The sequence below is a fragment of the Balaenoptera physalus genome (genome assembly GCF_965194825.1).
Source record: "Balaenoptera physalus genome assembly, chromosome: 19".
Taxonomy (NCBI): Eukaryota; Metazoa; Chordata; class Mammalia; order Artiodactyla; family Balaenopteridae; genus Balaenoptera; species Balaenoptera physalus.
In genome coordinates, this window is record NC_138900.1 from 14,062,197 (window position 1) to 14,089,570 (window position 27,374).

The window sequence follows — 27,374 nt, forward strand, 5'->3', positions numbered from 1 at the left end:
CAATCTCATTGTACGCAACTAACAATATATTCAAGAAAAAAAAAGTGAGCTGATTAGGGAATGGGTATTATTATTGCAATGACTGAGGTTGGAAACACTGATACCGTAGTTCCCGGCCCCCTGCCCCTTATTCCCTCTCTTCAGCCCCAGCATTCCTGCCTCCTGGGGTCCACACTTGGATACGCTTAGCAGCAGGCTCCTAGGGAGTCAGTGTACAGGGCTGGGGGAACAACTATGGGGAGGAACACGACATGGGAACCAGGACACAGGGATTGTGTCGCCTGCCTGGTGAGCCAGACGGGCAGGCAGGATACAGGGGCCGGGGGAGGGGAGCAGGCAAGGGCTGGAGGAGGAGCAAGGCTGTGCTTCACACAGGGACCAGGTGGCCCAGGCTCCAGTCCTATCTCACTCCCTAGCTGTGTGACCTTGGGCAGGCCCCTTGGCCTCTCTGTGCCTCAGTTCCCATTCTGTAACACAGGATCGCTGGGGGATTAAATGACTCAGACTCATCTTCGGGGGAACGGACAGCACCCCAAACAGCCCTCCCTTTCTCCTCCAGGGCTACTGTCCAGAAAGCTGCCTCAGGGACCGCCTGTTTCCCGGCTCAGGGTAATGGGTTTCACATGGCTGTTCCCAGTGCCTGAGAAGTGGGCTGGCCTAGGATTTCCTCCAAGTCTGTTTCCCACCGGCTTCCAGGAGCTCGCCTGTCAATGGGGGGTGGGGGTGGGGACCTGCCCATGTCCCACCCCACAACCCCTGAGGGTGGTGGACGTCTGCGTCTGTGACCTCACTCTCCTCGGCCTGGGCATGCCAGGTACAGGGGCTCGATCCTAGGGGAGCTGCAGGACCCCAAGGGGTGCCCCCAAAAGTGCTCAACGGGGACGCCGTGTCCCTGGTACTGTGAAGGCCCAGTGGTACTTCTGCCTCTGGGTGAGCAAATGGGGAGCCCCCAGAGCAGGCGGGCAGTGTGGAGGGCATGAGTCAGGGAGAAAGCCAGCCCTGCCCGGCGTGGGGCTCCACCAGGCATCACTGCTAGGCCCCAGCCTTGCAGGAACAAGAACTTTGCGGATGACTGTGACAGGGTAGGGGGTGTCTATGGAAAGGGCAGATCCAGCCAAGGATCCTATTTTTGAGCAGACGGCTATTTTGGGAGCCCTGCCGCCCTCCAGGGCCTGTGGATTTTCCATGAAGTAATGGCCTGGGCCTCCCACTCCCTGGGCCCTGCTTGCTGCTGGCCGCTGCGCTGGTGGAATAAGGCCCCCTTTCACTGGCTCTGGAGGCTCAGTGTACTAATTGTGTGCACAAGTTTATCTGACTGGGGTGGGGAAGGGAGGGCAGAGAACCGACTGCCTGGAAGCTCTTACAATAAGTGTATTCTGAGCAGGAGAGGGAAGGGGCCGGGCAGAACAATGGGCTCTCTGTGCAGCCAGATTCCCTCAGGGAGCAGCGGGTGGGAGCGGTGGGGGCTAGGCCGCCCACCACATCAGGGGGCCAGGGGGTCAGGGGGTCTCCTTGGTGTGGCAGGCAGAGGAGGGGGAGCCCCAGGGACCCCAACAGCCTGAGGAATCAGGACAAGGGGTCAGAGACCTCCCTTCTGCTGGAGAATCTAGATCCCACTGTTTCTCATCTGGGGTAAAGACAAGGTGGGCAAAAGGCATCATCCTGTAAGGCTCTTCCCTGGCATCTGAAAGGAGGGTGAGAGGGTGGAAAGGGCTGGGGGACCCCATTCCACCACTGCCCCACCGCTGCTCTGGACTGGGTGCTGGAGGGGAAGCAGGTGACGGGGGACCACGAGCCCACACGTACTTGAGCTCCTGGGCGATAGCGGCGATCTGCTCCACGCGGTCCTGGTGTGCGGCCAGGTCGCTCTCGAAGGCCTCGTGCTTGCGGATGAGGGCTTTGATGTCCGACAGGGTGGCCGTCTCATAGTCCCGGTGCTTCAGCATGGCCTCCTTCCCTGGGGTGGGGCGGAGGGCAGGGGGTGCTTCGTCAACAGTGCCAGAGGGATGTCCAGCCAGAGCGATGTCCAACCAGAGGGAGGGAGACTGGGTGTGGACCCCACGCCCTGCCTTGCCGAGGATGGTGCCATGAAAGCTAGAAACTTCCAGAACCTTTTTCCTTGCCCTTTGCAGGAACCTCTACGCCCAACTAGATCCTGGATGGAGCTGGGAGACACTGTGGGGCTGGTGGGCTTGAGACATATCCCAATTCAAGCTGTGGGTTCTAAACTTAGTATCCTTTATTGGTAGACGGTAAGAATTTGGATTGCGCTACCAGGGCTGGAAATGTGGACACCCATCTGCGGACCGCTGTGATCTGGAGAAGCAGCTGGCGTTGCAGCCGCGCCTCAGCAGCGGGGGGAAGGGGAGGTCTGAGCCAGGGCTCTTCCAGGAGCCTGGGCCCTGGCACTCGGGCGCCAGGCCCCCTCGGGGTGGGAGTCCTATCACACATCGGTCGCTCCGCACTATCCTAAGGGCTTTGCATGTGCAGCGAGGCAGGGCCCACCGTCAGGCCCTCTGAAGGAAGGGAGGAACACTGCTATCAGTCCTGGAGCCTGGCTAATTATACAGCCCAGGACAGAAGCTCAAGTGAGCCCTGCAAGCACAGTTAAGGGTACTGCAAAGAACCAAGGGGGAAACGCTGGCCGGGAAAGGTGGCTGGGACCCCCAACCCCTAAAGCTACCTCAGGCTACCCCTGGAGCGGCAGCTCAGAGACCCCCTCCTCAGCTGGCACCAAAAAATCCAACCAACAGCTGCCTGCCTAGAGCAGGGGATGGCAGACAGCTCCTCCCCACCTGCTCTTCCTCTGTAAATGCGGCCAGTGCCAGCCCGAGGGTAAAACCTCAATGAGGTGACGCTGAGAAGGCCGAGTACCAGCCAGTCCCGTCTGCATCTCAGCCGCCCCGTGGACAGGGTCCGGCACTGGTGGACAGGAGGTGGCAGCCTGGGACACTGACTGCACTGGCCCTGCCACTCCAGCCCCTGGGCAGCAGGCTCAACCACAAAGGCAAGCTTGCAATTCCCTTCTCCAAACTGCCTTCTCCCAAGGGTGGGAACCAGAAATAGTAGGTTACCACTTTTCTGCCTCAGCAGAGTTTCAGCAAGGGAGCTGCCAGGGGTGTGCTGGGAAGAATCGGGAGGAGGGGGCCACGGCCACGGCTGCCTGGGATCCAGGCCAAGGGGCAGCCAGGCTGAGGGGGGGATGGGGGCTCATTTTTGCTTTTTCCCCAATCTAAGACCCTGTGAGAAGCATCCACATGGGCGCTCACTCCTGCAGGCTGTAGGGATGGTGAGGGGGCACGGAGTGATGGTGGCTCAACCCGCCCTCTGCCCCCCAACCCCCCACAGGGGTGTAGAGGGGTCAGGAGGCCGGTCTGTCCTCCTGTTTTGCATAATTGGGTGGTTCAGAGGACAGAGGCTTCAGGTCTTGGGAATGAGAGTGGACAGGCCTGCCTGGGGACTCCGGGCTAATGCAACGGGCAGGGCCAGATGCCAAAGTGCCTGTGGGGAGGTAGGGGTGGGGCAGGGGCGTGTGGAGGCCACTGAACCAGTTGGGCCCTGGCTGAAGACTGGGCCAACTTCTCCTAAATGCCTTCGGGTGAAAGCCGGCCAGAGTGGTTCCCAGGGAAGGAGCTCCGGTGGGCCGTCACACCCACACCCCTCGGCCTCAGGAGACCATCTTCTCAGGGCCTCTTGGAGCCCCAGGAGAGAGGCTGAAGGGCTGATAAGAGGCCCCCAGAAGGGAAATCCCCAGGGATGACACTCAGAGCCTAAGAGAGGATGATGGAGCTACAACCCGTGGATAATGACAGGAGACAGCTCAGCCCAGGCGTGGGACACGGGTGCTGATAAATCCACTTACACGTCCAAGGGCCCTTGGACAAGAGAGATGTCAAAATCTGCAGTTCCCTGGGCAGGGACCTCACCTACCTGGAAACTGCTGAGCACAGCGAAGAGGCTCAAGAGGTGTTTGTTGAATGAATGAAGAACAAACGAATAAACTAAATGCCAACACCCCCTCCCTCAGGTTTGGGGGGGCAGAACCCACGGGCACCATTTCTGTGAGGCAGAGGGAGGTGCCTGCATCCCTGGCCCAGGCGACCTTTTCCTCGCCTCGCCTTCTGGCTTCTCCTCCTCTGCATTCCTTCCCTGGCAGAGGGGGGATCAGGGTATTGCTCTGGATCGGGAAGCTGCCGTTGGAGAGCAGCGGCCTAAGCTAATGTGAGGAGGGCATTAGCAGGGCTGCAGCTAGGGACACAGGTGACACAGGCCCAGGTCTGCGGATCCTGCAGAGTTGCGTGTCCGCATGCCGGCAAGGGTGGGGCAGGCTCCGTATGGGTGCCTCTGGGTGGGTCTCAGCAACTGACCAGGGTTGGGGCTGCCTGCCAAATAGCTGGGTGGGTGGGGCTAGAGGAGCCCCCAGGGGCTCAGTGAGGATCTCACAGGGACCTGGGAGGGTGGGAGGGATGAAAAACCATACTGAGCAATGCAAGGAAGTTTGAGACCAGCTGGGCAGTGGTGGCAGGAGGGCCAGGGCAGGGAGGGCAGGAGGCAGCCAGAAGTGGGAGGGTGGGAGTCCAGTGGAAGGCGCTCGGCTTTCCCAGGCGCTGGCCGTTTCCTGAAAGCTTTTGGGCCCCTGGGATCCGGAATCTCAGCCGTGGTGTGGGTCCCGAACGAGGGCCAGGGACGTGATGGAATTCCACATCCCGAGCCAAGGGAACAGGCAGCTGCAGAGCTGCCGAGAAACCGGAGTCACCGCTGCCCTTGTGGGAGAGGGCCCTCGGGGGAGGCACCGGGACAGGGCAGAGGTGAGAAAGAGCTCCCACGGCGGGCCACACCGAAGGGTGCGTGGCTGGTGGTCAGCGAGCAGCAGGTGCAAGTCGGGCAGCGGGGCCAGGAGGCGGCTCCCTGGCCCGCTCTAAGGACCGTGCTCAGGATCACAGACCAGCCAGCACTGGCTCTTCAGTGTGAAGTCCACAGTCTCAAAGGGTGCAGGGCACGGAAGGCAGGCTGTGTGAACCCAGGCTGCCAGAGAGGGGAGAGCATACCCCCACGCCCACCCTGGCCCGGAGGGGCGCCATACTCAGGGGAGACGTGGCAGAGTGGCAGGGACAGGGGCCACGTCCCTGTGCAGCTGGCACAGGGTCCAGTGACCCAGGAAGGAGTCCACCTGTAAGTAATCTCTGAGGCCAGGGCAGATTGGGCGGACCTGGCCCCAAACTGTTCCTTGCTGCCTGGGGCTGGATGAACCCAAAGCGGCATTTGTGACATGCATGTTCCCAGGCAGCAGGAAAGGGGGCCTGACAAACAGACGCTATGCAGGCAGGAGGGGCTCTGTGTGTGTGTGTGTGTCTGTGTGTGCGTACACGTGTGTGTGTCTCCGACAGACAAGAAAGGAGGGAGGGAGCTGGGAGGGTCATACCGTCGGTCCAGGCCTCGTGGATGGAGGCCTTCTGCCGGAACTTCTCTGCCAGGTGGTCAAGCCGCTCCAACCTGCGGATCTCATTCAGCAGCCACTCCTCGTAGCCCTTCTCGGCCTGCTCCAGGTGCTGCCAGCCGTTGTTGATGTCCTGTGGGGGCAGGAGAGGGCAGGGCTACCACGGGGAGCTGGGGCACCCAGCAGGGCAATGCCTCCCTGAAGGATGACAGGAAGGCAGCAGACATGGGCCGGGGTCACACCTCTCCCCGGCTTCGCTGTACCTGCGTGCCTGGACAGGGCCCAGCACATGGCAGGTGCGGTCAATACTTCTGGAGTAAATGAATGAGTGAAAATGAATGAATGCCATACGGGGCATTGGGAGTCAGAAGGTGACTGTCCAGTGAATACTGTCCCTCCCCTGAGAAGGGGCCTCAAGCACTGGAGGTCCTGGAGTCACAGCCAAACGAGGGTCCAAATTCAAACAATTCCGCACAAACTATGGTGTGGTTTGGGGATGGGTGTAAAACTCTGCGGAGTGATGGGGGGAGAAGGAACACAGTAAAGTGTCCAGTGCATGCCCCACCGCACTCTGCACCCCGAAAGCTGTGCATTCTAGTTAAGAAAGACCATGCTGGGGAGATAAGCCTGTGGGTGGTGAGGAGCTGCCCCTCGCCCCTCACAGGGAATCTGCAGCTCCGCACACCTCCTGGGCCCTGGGCCACCCTCAGCCCTCCGGCACTCACCGAGACCATCTTGCCCTCAGAGGGCATGAAGGCGGGCCGGTTGCTGAGGCGCAGCTTGGTCTGCAGTGTGTTGAAGTTGATCTCCAGCTGGCACTTCTCCTGCACCTTGGGCGGCTTATGGACACGCCGGTAGTCGCGGAAGTCCTCCAGCTTCTGCTGCATCTCCTGGATGGTCTTCTGGGGCACGCGGTCCTCCAGCCAGGGGATGGTGCGCCGGATCCACTCCAGGAGCTGTGGGCCCACAAGAAGCTGTGGTGGCCTTCGCAGGGGCCCCTCCGAGCACAGACAGGGCCGCCCCCGGCTCATGGGCACATGGGACCTGGATGTCTGAGGGCCCCACCTTGGGGAATCACCCCTGCTCCCCAGCTCGACTTCTCCATGATTCCCGATGGGAATCCCATGACCAGGAATTCTGTGAACACGTGCCCCCTCTGAACCACGGGGCTGTGCTCTGGCTACTTCCTGCTCCTGCCTTTGCTCTTGGTCTTCCTCCCCTCATCTAAGCGGGGCAGCCTCAATTCAGATGCCCCTCCTGGGTGGCCGCCCCCATCGCGCCCCCATGAGAGCCCGCTGTCGCCGTCTGCACGGAGCTCCACGCTGACAGCCTCACTGCGTCCTGGCCACTGACGGTAAGCGCCTCAAGGGCAGGGCTGGCTGCACGCCTGGCTCACTCTGGGGTGGTCAGTGCCATGCACGGGGCCTGGGACATAGAAAATTAGAAAGTACAACTGAAAAAGAAAGTGACCTGTATGAGCCACTCATGTCTTTGATGGAGTGAGACCAGGGTACAAACAAGCAAACAAACTGGACATTCTAGAACAATCCTAGGAGAGGAAAATCGATTATTGTCCAGCATAGATAGGCCTGGGGAAGCGGTTCCCAAATGCCAACCTCTGGCAGGATGAGAAAACCAAGGACAAAGGTCTCCGTGTGTGTTGACATCTTGGCGCATGATGCCAACTGCCCTCTCTTGGGAAGGGCTGGGATTCTAAGATATAACCTTTAACCTTTCCTAGGTGTTAGAAATGATGGTGGGAACAGACGGTAGCTTTTCCTTTTAAAAATATCCTTAACTTGGCAAAATAAAAAGTTCACCACTCTAGGTTGGCTGGCAAATACTTTCCTCAATTTTCCTGGTCTGTGAAATCTCAAAGTCTGGGAACCACTGGTCTAGAAGAGCACTCAAACTGCTCCTCTTGGGGAGCTTAGATGTTTTTATTTTTTTAATATGGAAATTTTAAAAATAAAGGGGAGAACCTAGAAGAGATGTACTAAACACCCACATTCCCAACTGACGGTCCGGGTTCAGGTTCTGGAGCAGGGCTGCCTGGGTTTGAACCTCCGTCCCACCAGCCGCATGATGGTGGGTTTATGCCTGACCCTCTCTGGGCCTGTTTCCTCACTTGGAAAAGGGGGTAATAGGAGTTCCCTCCTAACAGGGCTGTTGTGGAGATGGTAGATCCTGTTCGTGAAGTGCTTGCACGGGGGCCTGCCGTGACAAACTGCTGTCCTGTCACCATATCAGCTCTCGGGTCTCTCTCCATCCTACGGAATCAGTCTCTCCACGGGTGGGGAATGGGAACAGGAATTTTTAAAAAGCTCCCCAGCTGATTCTAATGCAGCCGGGTGTTCAGAAAACTCTGTCCTTGAGTACCTCTGTAGAAACCCAAGCTCGAGACCCCAGGAGCCAGCCAGCATAGTGACACAGCAGTCTGACCCCTTAGCTTTGTAAAATCAACCCGAAAGGTCACATACAGGCTTGGTCAAACTCCACAGCCTATATAACCTTACGATCTTTTCTAGAAAGTCTCGCTGCCATCTCTGCTCTCCCCTCTGCAGATGTCACATGACCTTTGGCAGAGTAACAAGAGGTGACCTGATCTTTCAGCTCTGGCGGAGCCACCAGGGCAGGGGGGAGTGACACACTCACATCGCTGGCCAGCCTCTCATAATCTTCCATCAGGTGTTCATTCTCCTGGTTGACAGCCAGCACCTTGCAAATCCGGTTGGCGGCAGTCTCAGCCTGGGGCAGGGGAGGGGAAAGCACACACAGTCAGGGCTGCCTGGGGGCTGCTGACCCTCCCTCCTGACAGGCACGTCCCCTGAAAGCTGGCTCATCCATGGCCCACACAGAAGTCCCCGAGGAGGGAAGGAGAGGAAGCACAGCTTCAGCAAGATGGGGCCCTGAGTGGCTGTGTCCCGAAAGGCCTTTCGGGGGTCCCCAAAGCTTACTGTTGAGGCCCCCGCCAGGGGAGCTGGGCCTGGGGGCTCTCTCGACTTGGACCGTGGAGGTGCTGAAGGGGACTAGGGAGCCGTACGCCCACCCACTGTGGGGGAAATGGGACTCACAGGCCCTCCAAGAGGAGGGTTGGGTGAGGCTGGGTAGGGTCCTCCGTTAGGCCAAGGACCCTCCCCTTGGCTGGGAAGGGAGACTGCGGGGGAGGCCGAGCACCAGAGCTGTGGTGGCAGGCAGAGGGAGGGGTGCTGGCGCCCCCCAGAGAAGTCTGGTGGTCAGTGCGCAGGCAGAGCATGCCTGGCCCCTTCCTAATCCTCCCCTCGAGGAGGCTGCTGACGGCTCAGAGGGCGGAAGTCACGATCCACGGGGCGGAGGGGAGCCAGGGCTTCGGAGAGTAGGGGGCGGTGCAGACAGTGACTAGTCTCTGCCCAGAACTACAGGACAATGTCCTGCTTTGTCCTGCTGGGGGGAAAATGCAAGGACAGGAGAAGGAGGGTGAGGGATGCCACACAGAGACCAGGTACCTTTCAGGAAGCACAGAAAGGGTCCAAGAAGAAGAGTTGAAACGGCAACAGAACAGGAACAGAAATAGTGAGGAGGGTCTACAGAGTGGTGGGGAAGGAAAACAGAGAGGCTTGGGGATGGCTCCAGACCTGGCTAGCTGCAGGCACTGACGCCCAGCCTCCCCCTTCCACACGCTGCTTCCGGGACAGGTGGGGAGGTGAGTGGGGGACCAGCTGAGGGTGGTGTGTACACACACACACACACATACACACACACCCTGCTTCATGCTGCAGGACACAGGCCAACGGCCACAGGCAGTGCTCCTCAGAGGTGAGGCTCACAAGGGCCTCAGCCAATGAACACCCAGCCCCTAGTGAGTGCAGGAAGCAGAGCCAAGATCGCAGCTTGTGGGGGAGTCACGGAGGTGAGTCCCTGACCCCAAATCTGGAGAGACAACCGGCACCCCAAGCTCAGCTCCACCGTGCTGTGCAGGCCCGCGAAGGTGCGGGCTGCTGGTCAGAAGTATTTTGGTTCACCGCTGAATTCCTGGCACCCAGCTCAGGGCTTGGCGTGTTTGAGGTACTCAAGAGTTGATGAATGAATGCGTGAGCAAAGGAACAAGGAGCAAATGCTTTAGTGACTGGAAATAAACTATCAGGAGAGAACGGGCAAACTTGGTGCTAGGGCTAGGGTTGTCCTTGCATTCATGAAACAAAACCAAACCCAGAGAGCACTCTTTTAAGAGACTGGATTGAACCTCTGGGGAAAAGACAGCCACAATAATAAAAGCATTACAAGGCTGTCCTGGGAAGTAAACACGGGCCGGGGGAAGCTGGGCTCGTAGCTGGAGAGGCCTGGATCCTGCACGTCCCTTGGTGACGGGCAGCTCCCAATAGGCTGGCCTTTATCTCCTCCCTCACGAGAGGGGCCCAGCCGCCTCAAAGACTCCCAAATGCTCTGACCTGGCTTTCCTGCCAGTATCCCCTCCCACAGATGCCTCAAGGCCTCCGGTCCCCAGCACCAGAGCTCAGCTCTAAGCACGAGGGGGCAGTTTGGGCAGAGAGAAGACACTCCCTCGAGGGCAGTGCGGTGGGCAGCGAGGCTGGCTTGGGGCCCGCGGAGGGGTGAGGCCAACACAAACGTGCTGTTAGTTGGGGTTTGTGGCGAGGAATCTTCTATCACCGCCCACCCCCACCCTGCCTTCCCGCTAGGGTGAGGGGTCCCCTCCACTCTCCCTGCCTGTGCCCCGCCACAGAACACTCCAAACACGAGCTCCGACCACCTGCCGGGGAGGTGGCACGGCGGGCAGAGGCGGGCCGCTCTGACTGCCGGGCCGCGGGCGGGGCGCTTAAGGGGCCAGGCACCGTCCTGAGCCCTTCACCCGCGTGAGCTCGCTTCACCCTCAGGACAGCCCTGAGACGGGCACTAGCCCGCTCCGCGTTTTCCACGTGGGAGAACGGAGGGGAAGGGACTTATCCGAGGTCACACTGCTGAGAGGCGGCCCGAGCAGACGGCCCGTGGGAAGGCCCCCACTGGCCTTGAGGCTCTGAAGGAGGCAGCAAAGTCCCCGCCCCGTGACTTCAGGGTCCTCCTCTTGTAAGTGGGGATGACGGCACCCACCCCTCCCGGGGGTGTGCAGGGCACTCGCAGAGCCTGTGCACGTGGAGTCCTGGGAGGAGTCCCTAGCATGCAGTAAGTGCTCAGTGAGAGCTCATTTCTTCTTGTTCTCCTCCCTGCCCAACTGCCAGCTGTGACACAAGATCAAGCTGCTGGGAATACACCGCTGGCCAAGACCAGACACCCAGGAGGCAAGTGGAGGGGACAGAGCCGGCCAGGCCTCCACGTGGGGGCAGCTGGGCACCGTCCTGCTGTGGAAGCAGAGGGCTCCTGACAGGCGCAGCGGGGGACACGTGAGGTCAGCCAGGCTCGGGGAGGGCCGCCACCGGGAGCAGACACCTCTGACGGCCCTACCTGTGTCCGCGGGGCTGCTGCGGACGGCGGCCTGGCGATCTGGGTCAGCAGGAGCAGGCTCAGAGCCTTTCCTGGGGCCTTTGGGAGGGGACGGAGCTGCAGAGCGGGGCAGGAAAGCCAATGCTCCAGGCGAAGGCACAGCCAGTGCAGCAGGCAGGTGGCCGGCACGGATCACGGAAAGGGCGGGGCGGCCGAGCAGAGGAGCACAGGCCCCGTCTGCGCTCTGCCATCTAAGGTGACGCTGGGATTCAACTGCCTTGTCTGAGAAACCGGGATGCCACCGCCCATCTCACAGTGTGGGCTGTATTCACAGAGAGACTACCTGCGGCGTCTCGACACTGGGCCAGCACCGGCTCGGGGGAGGCAATGGAGGCCCACAGTCACAAGAACCTGCCAGACTGGGTCGGTCCTCAGGCCGCAGCCCGGGCAGGGGGACGTGGGGGCGGAGGGGTGGCGAGGGCGAGTCTCCAGCCACGGCAGTGAGGGTGCTCCCACCCCAGCTCACCTTTTGAGCCCCCGAGAAAGCGTGGTAGAAGCAGGACACGTAAGTCATGATGGCTTTCTCATCTGGCCTCAGAGTGCCTACAATATCTGCGCAGAGAGGGAGAGAGAGAGAGAGAGGCAGGAGAGAGTGAAAGATGCAGGAAGGGCGGCCGAGGCCCGAGGCTCATGCGGGAGGAATAGCGCTTGCTCGGGACTGGAAGCCAGACCCTGGCTCCGGCCTGGGTGGGCGTGTCTTGCCGAGGTTTTGTAGAGGGGAAGGGGGAGGGTCCGAATAAGATGGAGTCCTTTTTGAACCAGGCCTGAGTTTGTGAAACACTAGCTAGGAAGCCTTGTTTGGGGCTGGAAGGATCAGGTGTTATTTGATCTTCCTGGAAACATAAGGAAGATCATGTCCGGTGTGACCACCTACCACCTTAGCATAAACCCCTAATGGTCTCCTGAGCCCCCAGAATAAAACCCAAACTCCGGATCCCAGACTACAATGGTCCTACATGGCCTGGCCCTGTCACGTTCTCCGACCTCATTTTCCTCCCCTCTCCTACTCTTCTCCAGCCATTCCTTGAATAAGCCACGCTTATTTACACCTCAGGGCCTTTGCACTTGCTCCCCCCTCTACCTGGAACACTTTTCCTGCAGATCTTCACCAGGCATCTCCTGCTCATCTCGCCTCCCCTGACAGCCCCAGCGAAGCAGCCCCCATGCTTCCCCGTCCCACCATCCTGTCCCACGCTCTCGACTGCACTTATCACATGAAATTACTCTATCTGTGGACATGCCTGTTGTCTGCCTTGCCCACTAGAATGTAAGCTCCATGAGAGCAGGGACCGTGCCTGACTCAGTCACTGACTGTATCCTCAGTGCCTGGAACACAGCCTGGCACAGGTCAGGCCCTCGATAGACAGTGTGGGCAAAGACTAAATGGGCGGAGGTGCCAAGGAGTCAGGGGGTGGCTTCCAGTCGGAGAGAGGCCGCTGCCGTCTGCAAGAGAAATGAGGTGAGCACGGGAGGCGAGAGGCAGCAGCGGCATTGGGCAGTGGCAGCGAGGTGGGCCTGCCTGGCCCTGCCCGGTACCTTCTGCGCTCCCGAAAAGGCATGGTAGAAGCTGGACACATAGGTCATTATGGCCTTCTCGTCGGGCCGGGCCGTGTTCACGATGTCTGCAAGTGAACAACAAGGGTTAAACCGCCCAAGCAGGGGCGGGTGGGGCGGGGGCGGTCACCCACTGGATCCATAGGCTCCCAAGGCCACAGCCATCCTGGGAGAAGGACCCTCAGAGCTGATTCCACGGCCCTTGGCGACTCCAGTGGGCTTGGCTTGGCCACACCCTTGGCCCCTCCATCCCCCAGGGTCGCTGGAAAGGCCAAGCCTGTGGGAAATGGACTAAAACAAGGCCACTTCCTCTCTCTGAGAATGGCCTCAAGGGGCTGCTAGACGGTCAACCCCAAAGGCCACTAGAGGCCAGATGCATGGGTCCTGGCTGGGGGTGGTACATGGCTGGGAAAAGGAGCAAAGCCGGAAAAGGAAAAAACACTCCACTTTGGTGGGCTCCAGGCTCCGAGGCTGCAGCAGGCAGGGAAGGCAGAGGCCTTGGTTATTTGCAGGAGTCAACGCTCCTGGCGACCTCCCTCGCCCCTCCGGAGGGAGGGGGGGGATCAGTCAGGAAGGGCTTTGGCAGGGCACCTGGGCCTAGCCCGAGAGGCAGCCCCTGAGAGCTGATCCTCTTCAAGGACCTCTTCCCCACCATCTCCATCCCTGGCTGCTCAGGCTGCTCCTGCTCTGGCTCCCTGGGTGACACCACTGTCCCCAGTTCACGCTGATTCATTCAGGCGTTCTGGCTGGCTCCGCCAGCTCCCTGAGGTTACCGCAAGACATGCCCACCAAACAGGGTGCTGACTGAACAAAAGGGATGTACTTACCCTCTGCATCCAACATCTTGGGGATGTCTAGGTATTTCTCAGCCACTTCAAAGGCATTGTTCAGGTTGGTGACGGGGTCGTCCTGGGGGAGGGAGGTGAGGGAAGGAGGAGAAACTTGGTCAGGGGCGGGAGGCACAGCAGAAGGAACAAGGGCTGGCCCGGAAGGGAGGGATCTCGGGAAGGGCTAGGACTGGAAAGCGTCCTTCGGGCAGATCTCAGCCACCTGTGCTGCTGCAGGGAGCGGAGAGGGGAGGGGGGACACCCGGGTAAAGTCAATGCCTACCCAAAGGAATGCCTCTGGAAATCTTTGTGGGGCAAACTGTGGACCCTTTCTCCAGAGACAATGCGGGCGTGCTCTGTTCTTAGAATTCCCATCCATCCCCAGACCCCAGATGAAGACCCCTGCCCTGAAACCAGACACTGTGGTCCAGACCTGAGAGAGCACTAGACATGCGGGGTGGGGTAGGGAGGGAACGGAGAGCATCCACGTTCTAACCTCCCTACTCTGACTGCCCCGCTGCTTACAGGATGAAAGGCACTTCACCCTGACCCTCCCTCACGTGCCTTCACCTAGCCTTTCCAGCTAGAGCCCAATACGATTACTCACTGCGGCTTGAAAGGGCTAAGTGCAGGCCTGTTCCTCCCCTACCTCGGATGCCCGCTCTCTGGCCCTCGGCTGCCTCCTCCCCAGAGGCCCTGCCCCCGCCGGGCCAGCTCAGGTGTGCCTTCCTTCCTCTGGAGCATTTGTCCGGCCCCATCCCCCCTCCACCCCCATGCAGCCTGAGCACATGCACAGGGCCCTGTGCGGCTGATTTGCTCTGGATGCAACTGTCCTGCCTTCCCCGTGAGGCTGGCAGCTCCTAGAGGGCAGAGCCTGGGTCTTACACGCTCTGTACAGGCGAAATAGAACAGGACCCCGCATGGGACAGGGCTGCCGGCGGTGAAGGTTTAGAATTCTTTACCCCTCCCCAAATGCTTCCAGAATCTAGAGGGTTAAGGAAGGGCGACTATAAGGCATGGCTGGCCAGGCGCTACAATAACCCCAGGTAGCTGCGATGCCCAAGGAGGGAGAAGGGCATTCCCCAGGGGGAGCAAAGGAGGCGAGAATCAGCCACCGAGCCTGGGGTCTGCTGACAGCTGGCACAAGCCCCTCCCAGTCTGCCCATCTGAGCACAGAGTCCAGCTTTGGACGCCAGCAACAGATGGGCTTGGGGGCGGTGGCCCGGAGTCAGGGTCAGACTCGGGGTGTCTGTGGGTCACTGAGGGGAGCAGGAGACGCATACCTTTCTCAGCTTGTCGTACTCAATCAGCTCTGGTCTGTGCCGGTGGATCAGGGCATTGAAGGCAAGACCGTCCTTCCAGCTGGGGATGGAAAGGCCAAGGTTATGAGTAGAGCCCCCACCGTCATGGGAGGGCTGCAGGCTGTGGGCACCCACAGGAATGGTTAACTCCCACTCAGTGAGGTGGTTTAGAGCATGTGCCTGGCACTGCAGGCAGACGGCGTGGCCGGCTGGCCGTGAACCTGGCTGCCAGAGCCAGACCATCTGAGGGAAATCCCAGCCCTTCCACTCACTGTCAGTGTGACCTTGGGCAAGTCCCATAATCTCCTGCTACCTCAGTTGCCACATCTGTAAAATGGGGTTAATACAGTACCTACACTTCACTGGGCTGTTGTGAGGATGAAAGGAGTAAATACGTGAGGCTTTGGCCGATACCTGACAAACGACAAGTGCTTTGACTGCTCGTTCCCAGGGTGGCTGTGACCTGCTGAGCGCTGTCCCTGCGAGGCCCCACTGAGCTGTGCAGGCCACCGCAGGCCCTCTGCACCTTGGCTGACCTGACCCGTGCGCTGGCTAAATGCCGGGATGTGGCTTGGCATGAGGGGCTCTGTTCAGAGGAAAGTGATAGCTGGTCACAGCCCATACTGGTCACACTGGCTCTTTCATGGGTCAAGGTTAATGACACCTCCTTAGAAAGACCCCCCCCCCCGCCCCCGACTGTGGTACTCTTCCCGTTACTTTCTATCACCTTATCCTACTTTGTCGTCTTTCTATGACTCCTCTCACTACCTGAAATTACGTTGTTGGTTTCTTCACGCCTTTGTGAACTACTGGTTCCCCTGTTGCGGTGTTACCTTCCAAGGGTGGGGACTTTATTTTGGTGCTGCTGTATTCCCACTCTTGGCATGGAGTAGGCACTCCATAGACACTTAGTGATTGAATAAATAAACGAGTAAGAAATGCACAGGGACTTCCCTGGTGGCACAGTGGTTAAGAATCCGCCTTCCAATGCAGGGGACGCGTGTTCGATCCCTGGTCGAGGAACTAAGATCCCACATGCCTCAGAGCAACTGAGCCTGCAGGCCACAGCTACTGAGCCCACGCTCCACAAGGAAAGATCCCACGTGTGGCAACTAAGACCCAATGCAGCCAGAAAAAGAAAAAGAAATGCACAGAGGACCGCCAGCTGGTGGCAGGAAAAGGAAGGAAACACACAGAGGAGCTCAAGGGAGGGACCAAATGCTCTTAATGGCAGAGCACAATGGTCCCCAACGTCCAGTGCCAGGGCTCCAGGGAGCCTGAGGACACAGCAGGACCTCTGTGGATCCCATGAAGCCCCGTTCTTCATTGCTGCGTGTGCCCTCTCCCTGGTCCATCCACCCCAGGAGAACACCAGAGGCTCAGAGAGGTGAGGTCACAGAGTCACGCCAGATCTGACCTCGGGGCCACCCCCAAAGCCTGCACTCCTAACCCCTGGGCCATGCCACGCTCTCAGATCTCGTGTGGCACTGACCACACTCACCTCATGGACACACTCATTTCCCGCTCTCAACCGAGGAAGAACAGGCTCGTGCAGGCGAGTCTTGTTCCTCTAGTGGACACAGAGTACATTTTCCCCAACACTAAATTCACTAGCAACCGTAAAGGACGGCAGGTCCCTCTTGAGAGGTCAAAACAAAGGAAGAGCTTTGTTGTTGCTTCTGAGTTACCTTGCTTGGGGAAAAAGAAGATTCTAGAGGGCCTGCCAGAGTGCCAGGCCTTAATGCCTTTAGCCTGGGACGGCGAGGTGACTGCTGCCTCCCCCAGGGGACGCAGGGACCTTCCCAGGGGCTCACGGGGGCCAGTGGCAGGGGGAGGGGCTCCTGAGAGCTGGCACCTCACAGACCATGACAACATCACAGGAAAAGAGAGAGGGTGGGCGGACAGCATGTCAGGTCCCGGGAAGCAGAGTGGGAACGATGTGGGCCGGGGTGCTTCGGCCGGCGCTCACCTGATGTGGAAGTTCTGCACGTTGACGTTCTTGTACGGGGCCGTCTTTCTCTGGCACCAGAGAAGGAGCCCTTCCTTGGCAGAGGTCTCTGCAAAACACATGAGGACGGTGAGCACCGGCCCAAAACGAAACGCGCAGAAGCCAGGCCCGGGGGACTGCACTTCCGGCTCAGGCATGAGCGTCACACAGAACCTGGGGGAGAGGCCCTCGGACAGAGCAGCAGCAGCACCCCTTCCAGACGCGGACGGGCACCTGCTGATCCTAACGGCACGCCAGGCCCCGAGGAGCAGGCACCTGCCTGGGGTCACCCCACAAGTGGCAGTGACAGGCCAGGGTGAGGGCCTGAACCTGCACCATGTTTCTGACCCCAAAGCCTGTGCCTTTAGCTGGCAGGACACACTGCCAAGCAAGCCCCTGAGGCGGGCCTTGGCCTCTTCTGAACAAGGGGCATGAGCACCGGGCCTGCCCACCCCGGGTCTCCAGATCTGGCCGCAGCTTCGAGGAGGCGGGGAGGGAGGGCCCCAGGAGGTCCCTCCGCTCCCCGTGGACGGCTCTGACTGTCCTCAACGCACAGGGAGTGCTACAAGGGCAGGGAGCACATCTGTCTGGTCACTGCTGTGGCCTGTCACCAGGAGCCCCCTCTGCACGCTGGCCCTGTGGCTTTTCTCATCCTGTGGTGGCCTGGACCAACCCCAGGTCCATGGGGGCCAAGGTCCGAGGGTGGGAGGTTGAGTGGAAACATAGGTGCTGACGCCCAGGAGAACGAGGCCAGGCCTGACTCTTTATCATTAGTTTGCTACTTGACTGTAAAATGGGGCCAATCATGCCCATTTGACAAGGGTGGTGTGAGGGTCCACTGAGATGGGCGGCTGCAGGGGGGACCCTTCACCTGCAGCCTGGGCCAGCACCTCTACTAACCACCCCCAGGCAGGGCATGTGAGTGATGTCTGAACACAGGAAAGAGCCTCAAACCATGAAGACAAAAAGCCCGAAATCCTAACTAAGTCCCCCCAACTCGGGTGGAACCAGGGCGGGGAGGAAAGGCTGTTCTTTGCCCGTGAGCAGGTCCTTGACTCTCACCTTCCACAGAGATGTCCTGGATGGCGAACCTGAGGATGATGGTCCAGATCATTCCCAGGGTCATCTTTGCGTTGCCGTCCACAATCTCTGCACACAGGGAAAGGGGGCAGAGGGCAAAGGGCTGTTAAAACCAGAGTGGGACTCCCCAGGCGGCCCCCGGCCCCGTCTACAGATTAACTCCAATCATCTGACAGAGCTGCCTAGGCCTGTCCTCCACCGCCTTCACTGGGAGAAGACGTCCCCTGGACACTCCGCGAAGTGCTGTCCCTAAGGCCTTCTGCTGCTTGGCACCTTCGGCCTTCCATCCCCGTGTATTCTCGGCCATGCAGGCCTCTTCCTCTCTGGGCAGCTCATTCTCTTGACCCAGCTCAATGGACTGCTCCCCGCTGAGCCTCGTCCCAGGTGTTGGGCCTCCGTTTCCAGGCCCCACCACACCTTATGGGCATGTCTCTCGAGAGTCTGCCCACTTCCTTCCAATCCCACTGTCGCCACCTTCGTCCGAGCCACCGTCATCTCCCTCAGATCCTCACGTGCTGCCTCCTCCATCCCCACTGCGATCCACCCCACGCAGCAGGCAGGGTGGTCACTGGAACAGGTGGACTGGATTTGTGTCGGTCGCCTGCTTTGTGTTCTGGAGTCTGGCTTACAAGGCCTGCCCTGCGTGACTCCCACCTCCCTCCCCAGCATTCTCCAGCTCTGTCCTCTCGACAAGCCAGCTCTCTCTTGCTTTAAGGATCTCACACGTTCTGGCCTGCCACAAAGCACACGTCTCGACCCTTTCCTCAGATGGCTGGTCCTTCCCAGCCTGTAAGGCTCTGCTTATATGTCACCTCCCCAGAATGGCTTCCCTGACCGTCCCGGTGCCTCTCTCCCCAGCACCCTGCTCTTCCCCTCACACAATGATATGTGCTGGTTTGTCTACTTGTTCACTGTCTGCCTTCGTGATCACCTCTGCACCCCCAGCACCTGGACCCGGCCCTTGAGAAAGACACGGTGCTGCAGGAAAGGGAGAGCGGGTAGCACAAGGTCCAGCTGATAAGTGCCTGCTTTCTTAACTAACCGAAAACCAGCCACTCTCCCAAACTTCTGGGACTGAAAGAGAAGGGTTTGGACCACACGTTCTTCAGCTTCAGCAACTTAAGAGAAAAATCACTTCTGCAACACTCAGGCACCGTGTGTCTGTAGCCAGGTGAGGGAGGTGCGTGCAAGCGGCCTCTTCCTGGGGCCCATGGGCCCGATGCGCCTTTGGATGTCCTCTCAGGCCTGCCACCCCTGTGCCTCTCACACACCGGATGCGGGAGAGAGGGTGCGGAGAACGGAGGGACACTTCAAGAGAGCTTGCTCACCGGCCTCAAGAACAGAAAACTCTAGGTGGGCTTGATCTGGGAAGGAGGCATGATGGTCCCCCAGAGGATGGGGCCCAGCCTTCCCCAAGGACATGCTCGCTAGGAAAGGGTGGGTGCTCTTTTAGCCACTGGAGAGGCTCCCCACAGCGAAGCCATGGGCTGATGGCCGAGGGCAGCTCTCGGCTTGAGGGTTTCAGGAGAGGAGATATGCGTAGCCGGCCGCCTGGAAGCAGGGGAAGGACACGTTGTCTGTCCAGCCCTCTCCCAGGGCTAAGAACCCCACGGGTGGAAACGAGGCCAAGCCTTCCCAGCGTGGGGTGAGGGCGGTGATTCATTCAGGAAATCTATGCTGCGTTCCTCCCGAGGGCCAGGCACCCCAAAGCCGGGGACGGACACAAGCTGGAGAGGAGGCCGCAGCGCCCATACCCAGCCGGTGCCATGAGCAAGTTGGTCATGGAGGACTCAGAGAGTCCCTGTGAGGGGAGGAAGACGGCCTCTCTCATGACACATCCACCAGCTGCTTCTTGGACCTGCAGCTGTGCCTCCGAGTCCCGACCCCTCTCACAACCCCCACGGGGAAGCCATGTTCCTGCAACTGCCTAGATGGTGTGGAGGGCCAGGGGGCCGGGGGCGGGCGGGGACTGGGGCGCTCAGGTATCCCAAAGCCCTCGGAACGGCTCCAGTCGGCTGCCCTCCAGAGGCCCGATGGCCACAGGGATTGGGAGTGAAGCAGCTTGGGCATGAACGGAAAACATTTTTAGACTGAGTTTTTCTCCAGATGAAAACTGATGACTGCCACGGGTCTCTCCTCTAACCCCTTCTGTATTTACAGGCTAGCATTTGAGCAAAATAAATGCAGCTGTGAGAAGCAGAAGGCTGGAGGGCAGCCAGGAGGAAAGAGCCATGCAAGAACAGAAAATCTCAGGGCCTGATTGAGTTCAGGGTTTTGATTTTTTTTTTTTTTAAACACCAACCACCTCAACCGTAGCATGAGAGGCTTGGCAGCCCTCCCTGGAGAGGTTCCGGGTTGGGGCAGAGCCTTGGAATGCGGGATGTGCATTCTGGCCTGGAGTCTTGGCCAAATTCTCGGAGCCCTGTCATTAGCAGCAATTAGTTTTCTTTGTTTTTCTAAAAGCTGGGACAACATGGATATGGGGGTGTAGGAAACCCTGCTCTGACTAATGACCAGAACTGGGAGCCCAGGCCGATGGGGAGCTTCTGGGCTCTGTCAGGCCTCGCCTGGTCTCCAAAGGCGTTTGTGAGACAAGAGCCTGCACTGAGGGAGGGAGGGCATGCCGTTGCTCTAGGGAGGGCTCGGAGACAAGGGTCACAGTTCCAGGTACCCGCACGGGGCCCAGAGGATCCTGGATATCCTGTCAAGAGGCCACAGTCTCCCAAGCTGTGCAGCCAGCGAAGTCTGCTCACTGACCTTTGGACTTACACTCCCTGCCCCAGAGCCCTGACACCAGGCCTCAAGCAGCCTCCCCTACTCTGAGCCCTCCTGCCTGCAGACACCAGACAGGGCCTAAGGGCGAAGGTGCTGCTGGCTCAGAGAGATGCCGTGTCCCTCAGGCCCGGCACCAGGAGGGCGAGTGAGGGTGTCCGGGGTCCAAGTCAAAGCCATTCCTCCCCCTGTGCCCCTCATGACCGGGTGAGCTGGATTTCCTGGTCTTGGGCTGGATTATTCTTTGGGGGAAGGGAGGGAGGTCTGTGGGCCCGGCATCACATCAAGGGCAGTCACTGTGGTCGCTGCTCGGTGTATCTGTGCTTTAAGCACCCCCAAGTGCTCTCTCTGCCACCAACACAGCTTCTGTTCCCAAGGCAGAGGTCGGGCCCCATCTGAGCTCACCTTCCGCCCCGATGGAGACCAGCTTGACTCCTTTGCTGGCGATGAAGTCCAGTGCCTTGTTCACATTGTTGATTTTGTGCACTCTCATCTTGCCCCGCTCCGGCTTAGGTAACCGCTCCCCTGAGGGCCGAACACCGAGAAAGAGAGGGAGAGGAGCTTCAGGGCCCCCGCTGCTCCCTGGAACAGGCCCAGGCCGGCGCAGTGCCGCTGCTGCAGCCGGTAAAGGCCTTGCTCTTCCCCGAGCAGCAATGGGATGGCGGGGGGGGGGGGGCCAGCATCCCGTGGGCACCCGCAGGAGGGGGGCCTCACCTGAAATGACCTCCAGGAGGAGCATGAGCTTGAGCCCGTCTCGGAAGTCCTCGTCGATGTTCTCGATCTGCGTGCCGGCCTTCCTCAGGTGGGAGTTGCACCAGGCTGTGAAGGTCTGGGGAAGCGGAGAAGAGCATGGCTTGGAGGGTCGGCGTGGCCGTCAGGGCTCTCCAGCAAAAGGGCCGGGTCACAGCCCTGACCCCGCGACAGCACGGCTGCCACGGGGCCCTTGCTCAGGGCCAGGTCCTGGGCCCCACCTTTTATCAACACTGACACTGTTTCCGGTCTTTACAGAGAGCCAGGCAGGTCGATGTGAGGACACTGAGGCTCAGGGTGGTTAGCAGACTACCACCTGTTAGCCGGGTGACAAGCGGCCGAGCGTGGACTGGAAACCACGTCTGCCAGCCTCAGAGCAAGTGCCGGCCCCACCACACCCTGAGTGGGCCCACTGCACGCATCGGGCAAAGGTGCTGACGGAGCCGGGCCCTGAGCATGGACACAAGCAGCAGGGGTCCAGCTCCCGCAGACACGTTCTTCTGGACAGACACACCAGCCCTCCATCCCCCTGGGCGGGCAGAGCAGACCACAGGTCCCCACGGCCCTGGCTCCCTTCCACCTGCCCCTCTCCTCAGGCAGGGGCAGCAATTTCCCCATCACTGGCACAGAGATGACTTGGGACAGGAAAGCAGTTGGAAAACAAGCCTCCTGTAAATTCAAGGTTTGCTCAGGTCAGTCTCTCTTCGAACCGCCAGTAGCCCAGCGGCAACACCTCCCCCAGAGGCCGGGCGCACAGATCCTCCGAGCCCTGTGGCACCCCTACATATGCTGTTTCCCTCGAGGCCAGACACCCTCTATTCCCTGGAGAACATCCCACGCCCCACCCTTCCACATCTTAAGATCCAGTGTATCTCAGAGGGGGCTGGAAGGCAAGTGGGAGGCAGGCACGCACCCCCACCAGGGTTAGGAAACCACATCTGAGGAGGAACTGCCGGAGGATCACAGGGCACGTGGGTGCTGGAAGGCGAAGGGGCCTCTTCAGGTGGAGAGGCCTGTGGACAAGAAGCCCAAATCCCAAACCAGAGCACAGAATGCCCGAGTACGTAACCAGCACTCAGCCCCCTGCTGGCTGGGGCCCGTTATCAGACTTCAGCGCCAGGGATGCACGTCACATCAGTTAAGGTGCACGTGCCCAGATGCCTTCCGGGGAGACAGGCCCCCGCGGCAAGATCTGGGAAAAACCCCACGCCTGTTTCTCACGGGAGTCCCCCGCTCTGCCCTCGTCAATCCGCAGGGCCCAGCGTGGAGGTGGGCCGACAGCCAGGAACGCGCCAGAGCCCATGTGCACCCGGGTGCCGGCAGAGGCCATGTGGGGCTGAGGGGCTTCCAAGGAGCCTCTGGCCAAGAACCATGTGTTCTGACAACTGTCACCAGCCCTGCTCATTCAGAGACTCAACACAAGGCCCCTCCCAGACAAAGAAGCCGCCTGATTAATACGCTGCACCACAGGTACAAGGTTTCCTTCCAAACCCGAAGTGGGGGGAGGGCTGCGAACGGGCAGGGCACCCCGCCCGCCGCCCGCCAACACGAAGAAGAGTTCTTCCACCTCGGAGACAGACACCCACATGAGGCTGTCTCCTCAGCGACGGGCACCTTTGCCCCGCTTCCGCCTCGCCTCAGCCCGCACCCACCCATCCCACAAAATCAGTCCCAAGTGCGGCTCCTCCGGACGCCCCCACCGACTTGCTTGCCCCACCCCGACTCTGACTCGGATGCCCCCTCCTCGTGCAGATCTATCACAGCACCATTCTCTCTGCTTCTGCCTCCTCACAAGCATGAGCTACTTTGGGCTCTGGCCAGGAGCAGGTTCTCAGCAAGGCATCCGCCTTCCCCACCTCACTTCCCACGCTCCTTCCCCTCCGCAGCTCTCAATTCAGACAGACCAGGGCTACACCACTCATGTGGGCAGCTTACCCAACCTTCCTAACGTCAGCTTCTTCATCTGCAACCTGGCGATGAAGACACCACCTGGGTCACGGTCAGTGTGAGGGTTCGAAGCGGCAATGCCTGTAGAGCACGTGGCAGGTGCTCATAAGCGGCAGCTCTCTGCACAGCCCGTGCTTCCCAGGGTCTCCTCCTCTCCCGACACCTGGCCCGCCTCTTCCACTGAGTGCCTTCTCCGTCCCCTGCCTGCCCCCGCCACCGCGCTCAACCCTTGGCATCTCTCTGACAGCATTCTCCAGTCATTTTGGGTCTTATTGGATGTTACGTGCATGTGTGCGTGCTCCCAGGGAGTAGGAATTAAGTCTCACATCGCACATGCATTGAGAATGCCCAAAGCACAGCAGCCTCGGTGCTGGGCAGCGGGCGGGCGGGGAACTCAGCCACCCTGTAAAGCAGAGGGCAGCAGCAGGCCAGGCTGGGGCAGGAAGTGGCAGGGGATGCTGGGCCTCTGCTGGTGCATGTGCCTGAAAGATGCTGCGGGGCAGCAAAGTGGCCCATCACATCCTGTGGCCGAGGACGCAAGAGGGCAGTTCCCAGAGGGTGAGCGCCCCTGGTGCTGCGGTGCTGCTGGGCCGAGATCTAGGCACCTGGGCTGCAGGTAGAGCTGGGCACGTATCTGAATGGCAACACTCTCTGCTTCGGCCTGCCTGGGTTACACCTGGGGTAACCCTTCAGGGTCTGAATGCCAGCCCCTCGGCTTACTTCTGTGTTTCCAACCAAGTGACTTGGCCTACTTCCACCTCAGCTTCCTTCTCTGTAGGATGGACTTACCAGAATCTACCTCCTGTATTTGCTGTAGGGTTAAATGGGGGCGGGGCGGGGGAATGCTTTAAAACATCTGGCACAGAGCTTGGCATCAAGTGCCAGATGAACTGAGCATGCGCACACATGCGAACACAGCCACCCCGGCTGCTTCCCACTCCATTCCCAGGAAGGATGAGAGCCCATCCCTCTGCAAAGGCCCTTACCCCACGGTCATGGTGTGGAGTGGTAACAAGATACAGCACACCCTCTCACTCCAACCTGTGGAGGCTCTGAACGAACCTCACCTCACTGGGTTCAGGCAGTCTGTCCTCAGAAGGTCACGACACCGTCCACCCTGCAAACATGCGTCCCATCTCTGCACCTTTGCTCATCTTCTCTGGGCAGGAAACAAGAGCTCTGGCTTGGGGCTCACACAGACCTGTATTCCAACCTTGCCTCGGCCACTGAGGCCACCTGCCGGCGGGGTAACCTCGGGCAAGCAATGAGCCTCAAGTTCCTTGTTGGTGAAATGGAGGCCATAATCTCCCCTCTTAAATGAGGATTAAATAAAACAATGCAAGTACATCACTTATGACTGTGCCTGGCACAGATGAAATATTCAGAGTTATACAAATCTCAGGGAAAGGACTATTTTTAAATAAATGGTAACTCTGCCCTGTACTTCTGTCTCCCTGGCTGGAAACAGGCAGAGGCCCAAGCAGAATACAGAGCAGGTGCTTAGGGGAGAATATCCACTGGCCTGGCCTCAGTGGTGAGGAAAAGCCTGTGGGTATTCTCCTGAACCTGACACACGATGGGAACCCCGCCGACAGGCCTCCCATCCTCACTCCACGGCCTGCGTGGCCCTGATTCCTCCTCCTGGAAGACGAGGAGCATCTACTGACACCAGAGGCTCGCAGGGTCCTGGGCTCGGGGCAAGGGGAGCAGGAGTCACGAGGCCCTCCTCGGGAACGAGCCCACCACGCGCAGCCCCTGCTCCACGCGGCATGACTGGTGAGTAGGAGCTGGAGTTCCAATGGAACATGAAAAATTCATAGCTTCTTCTACTTGGTTACAAAAATAACATTCTGCTTACTCACTCCCTCTCCCTACCCAGTTTAGACTGAGATGTGTGGGGTGGGTAGTGTGGAGGGTGGCTGCTATAGATGGACGTCTCGTGGGCCCACTGTACCCCCGCCACCATGCAGATCTGTCAGAGCACGAGCTACAGAGCCCGACTGCCCAAGCGTGGCAGGCCCCACTGGCTCCGCGATGCCCAGGTCACTGTGGGACAGGACATATCCACTCCCTCGACAAGGGAGGGTTTGCTGCATGCCGAGCCAGGGCCAGGCCTGGTGCTGAATCCACAGTAGTGAGCAAAGCAGACCCAGGCTGCACTCTGAGGAGCTCCCGCTCTGATGAGGAAGAGGATCGATCTCATTAACCAAGCAACTACTCAACTACATAAGAGACACCCTTAGGAAAAGTGGTAACAGTAACAACCACAGCAGATACTTCTATAAGCTAACTATGTGCCGGGCACTGTTGTAGGCACTTTGTCACACGTTAACATCTCTCATCTGCAAAGCTACTTTGTGAGGTAGTTGCTATTTCTGGCCCATTTTACAGATGAGGGAACCGAGGGTCTGAGAGGCGACGTGACTTGCCCGCAGGTAGTCACGCACCTGGAAAGTTGCAGAGCTAGATTTAAAGCCAGGTACTCTGGCTCCAGCAGCCACACTCTGAGGTATCATCCTGCATTTGTCCTCCTCTCTCCCACCCCCAGAGAGGGAGCTGAAGAGAGTGTTTAGGATGCTAGGGAACAGCTCCTGATCTACTGGCCGGGCAGACACGGGGAAGTTTCCCTATGGTGAATAAGTAAGATGAAAATAAGGGAGACTTTCCAGATAATGGGAACAGCATGTGCAAAGGCCCTGTGGCAGCGAGAACACAGCCCGGCTGGAGAGAGGAAGGAAGGGAGTGAGGGAGAGCAGGCTGTGTCATGAGGCTGGCAGGGCCACCCTCATGGGGCGGCTGCTGTGTGGGGACTGACCCAAAGGGGGCAAGGGTCAATGTGTGATGACCAGGGGAAAAAAAGAGGGTAAGGAGCCTCTACGAGAAACTTGGCAGGAGGAGGAAGGCAGAGGAGCCGTGCTGGAAATGCCGACACTTGTAACCAAGCAAGGCAAACTTAAGGTTTCGATTTCATTTGGGAGGGTCCGGAGCTACTGGCCCTCTGTGGGAGAAGGGAAAGGCAAAAAGCATCTCAAGCTCATCTGGGTTTTATTGTCAAGGTCATTTTCCAGGGGCAGTACTGATTCTGAGCGGTGGCCGTGCCCCCAGCACCTCACCTAAGAGGCGCTCAATGCAATCACCGGGCTGACAAATCCTGACTTGGAGGCCTGATTAGGCACTGGGCATGGGAGGAAGCAAAACAGACACAGAATTTACATTCTGATGGCGGCGGGGGTGGGGTGGCCAGTAACTGCTAATTGCTAGTTCTTACCATTTACACATAGCAAGTCTTTAAAACCTCCAACCCCAAGGTCATGTGAGATATTATCATCTCCATTTTACAGATGAGGAAACTGAGGCAAGGAAAAGTTAAGTGACTTGCCCAAGGTCACACAGCTATTAACACAAATATGGGGCGGCCACTCATTCCTCTGAGGGGAATGCTACCTACCGGCCTGGCAAAGCAGAGCCCGCAGAACCGAGTCAAGAGGGGCCCCGCCCAGCCTCAGTCCCCAAACTGGAGCTGAGCTCACAAGGCGAGGCAGGCAGGGCTGTTTCCCTAAAAGCCTGCCTGCTTCTTAAAGGGTGGCCTGAGCCCAGTGTGGGAGGCCAATGCTGGCCTGCCATCCTGTGAAGGGAGCCTGCACCCAGCCCTTGACCTATCTAGGGAGGAAGGATGTGGACTCGTCTGCCTTTGAGAACACACGTGAAAAAAACCACAAAGAGCCTTCAAAACTTGCCTCTGCACACTGGCAGCCTGTTAAAGATTCTTCTCTGGTTGTTAAAATAGCACAGGGTGTAGGGGGGAGGCGGGGTGGAAGAAGAGAGGACGAGCTTGTTGGTTTGTTTGGGATCCAGTCACCACTCCCGGTGCCGAGGCCCGAGGCCCATGCACTGGGGAACGCAAGCCTCAGAGGACACCCCCCCCAGCTGTTTCTGCTTTGTCACTGTGTGTTGGGGGAGGGGGAGAAGGCCTAGCATCGCTGGTCATAAAGTCCTTCCTGTGTCACAGGGACCCCTCCCAGTTGCCAGGATGTGGGGTGGCTGTGTGAATGAATGATGGATATTGTTTGGGAGGTGAACTAAACGGCCAGGAATGTGGCAGCAGTGGGCTTTAATGAGCTATTCATCGATGACTCCCTCCCCCAACCCAAAGAGGTAAATTAAACCCTCTTGACTCTGGGGCAGTCACCAAGTAAGAAACAAACATTCGAAAGACATGGGGCAACCCAGTGGTATTCCAGCGG

General features: G+C 59.1%; 1 protein-coding gene across 7 annotated transcripts in view; it reads right to left on the reverse strand.

Moving 5' to 3' along the window:
• ACTN4 (actinin alpha 4) overlaps positions 1–27,374 on the reverse strand; it is a 73,002-nt gene that overhangs the window by 6,858 nt on the left and 38,770 nt on the right. For 3 of the 7 annotated variants that reach the window (XM_082437636.1, XM_082437634.1, XM_082437639.1), the window contains exons 2-12: positions 21,148–21,262; positions 20,839–20,958; positions 17,644–17,730; positions 16,564–16,651; positions 14,577–14,655; positions 13,294–13,375; positions 11,379–11,464; positions 8,093–8,185; positions 6,163–6,393; positions 5,423–5,570; positions 1,807–1,957 (exon numbers count right to left, since the gene is read on the reverse strand). In XM_082437636.1, coding sequence (XP_082293762.1) covers positions 1,807–1,957; positions 5,423–5,570; positions 6,163–6,393; positions 8,093–8,185; positions 11,379–11,464; positions 13,294–13,375; positions 14,577–14,655; positions 16,564–16,651; positions 17,644–17,730; positions 20,839–20,958; positions 21,148–21,262 — 1,280 coding nt within the window. Of the gene's footprint in view, positions 1–1,806; positions 1,958–5,422; positions 5,571–6,162; positions 6,394–8,092; positions 8,186–11,378; positions 11,465–12,448; positions 12,535–13,293; positions 13,376–14,576; positions 14,656–16,563; positions 16,652–17,643; positions 17,731–20,838; positions 21,263–27,374 lie in introns of all 7 variants that reach the window. The other 4 variants (XM_082437635.1, XM_082437638.1, XM_082437633.1 and 1 more) reach the window with 2 other exon arrangements.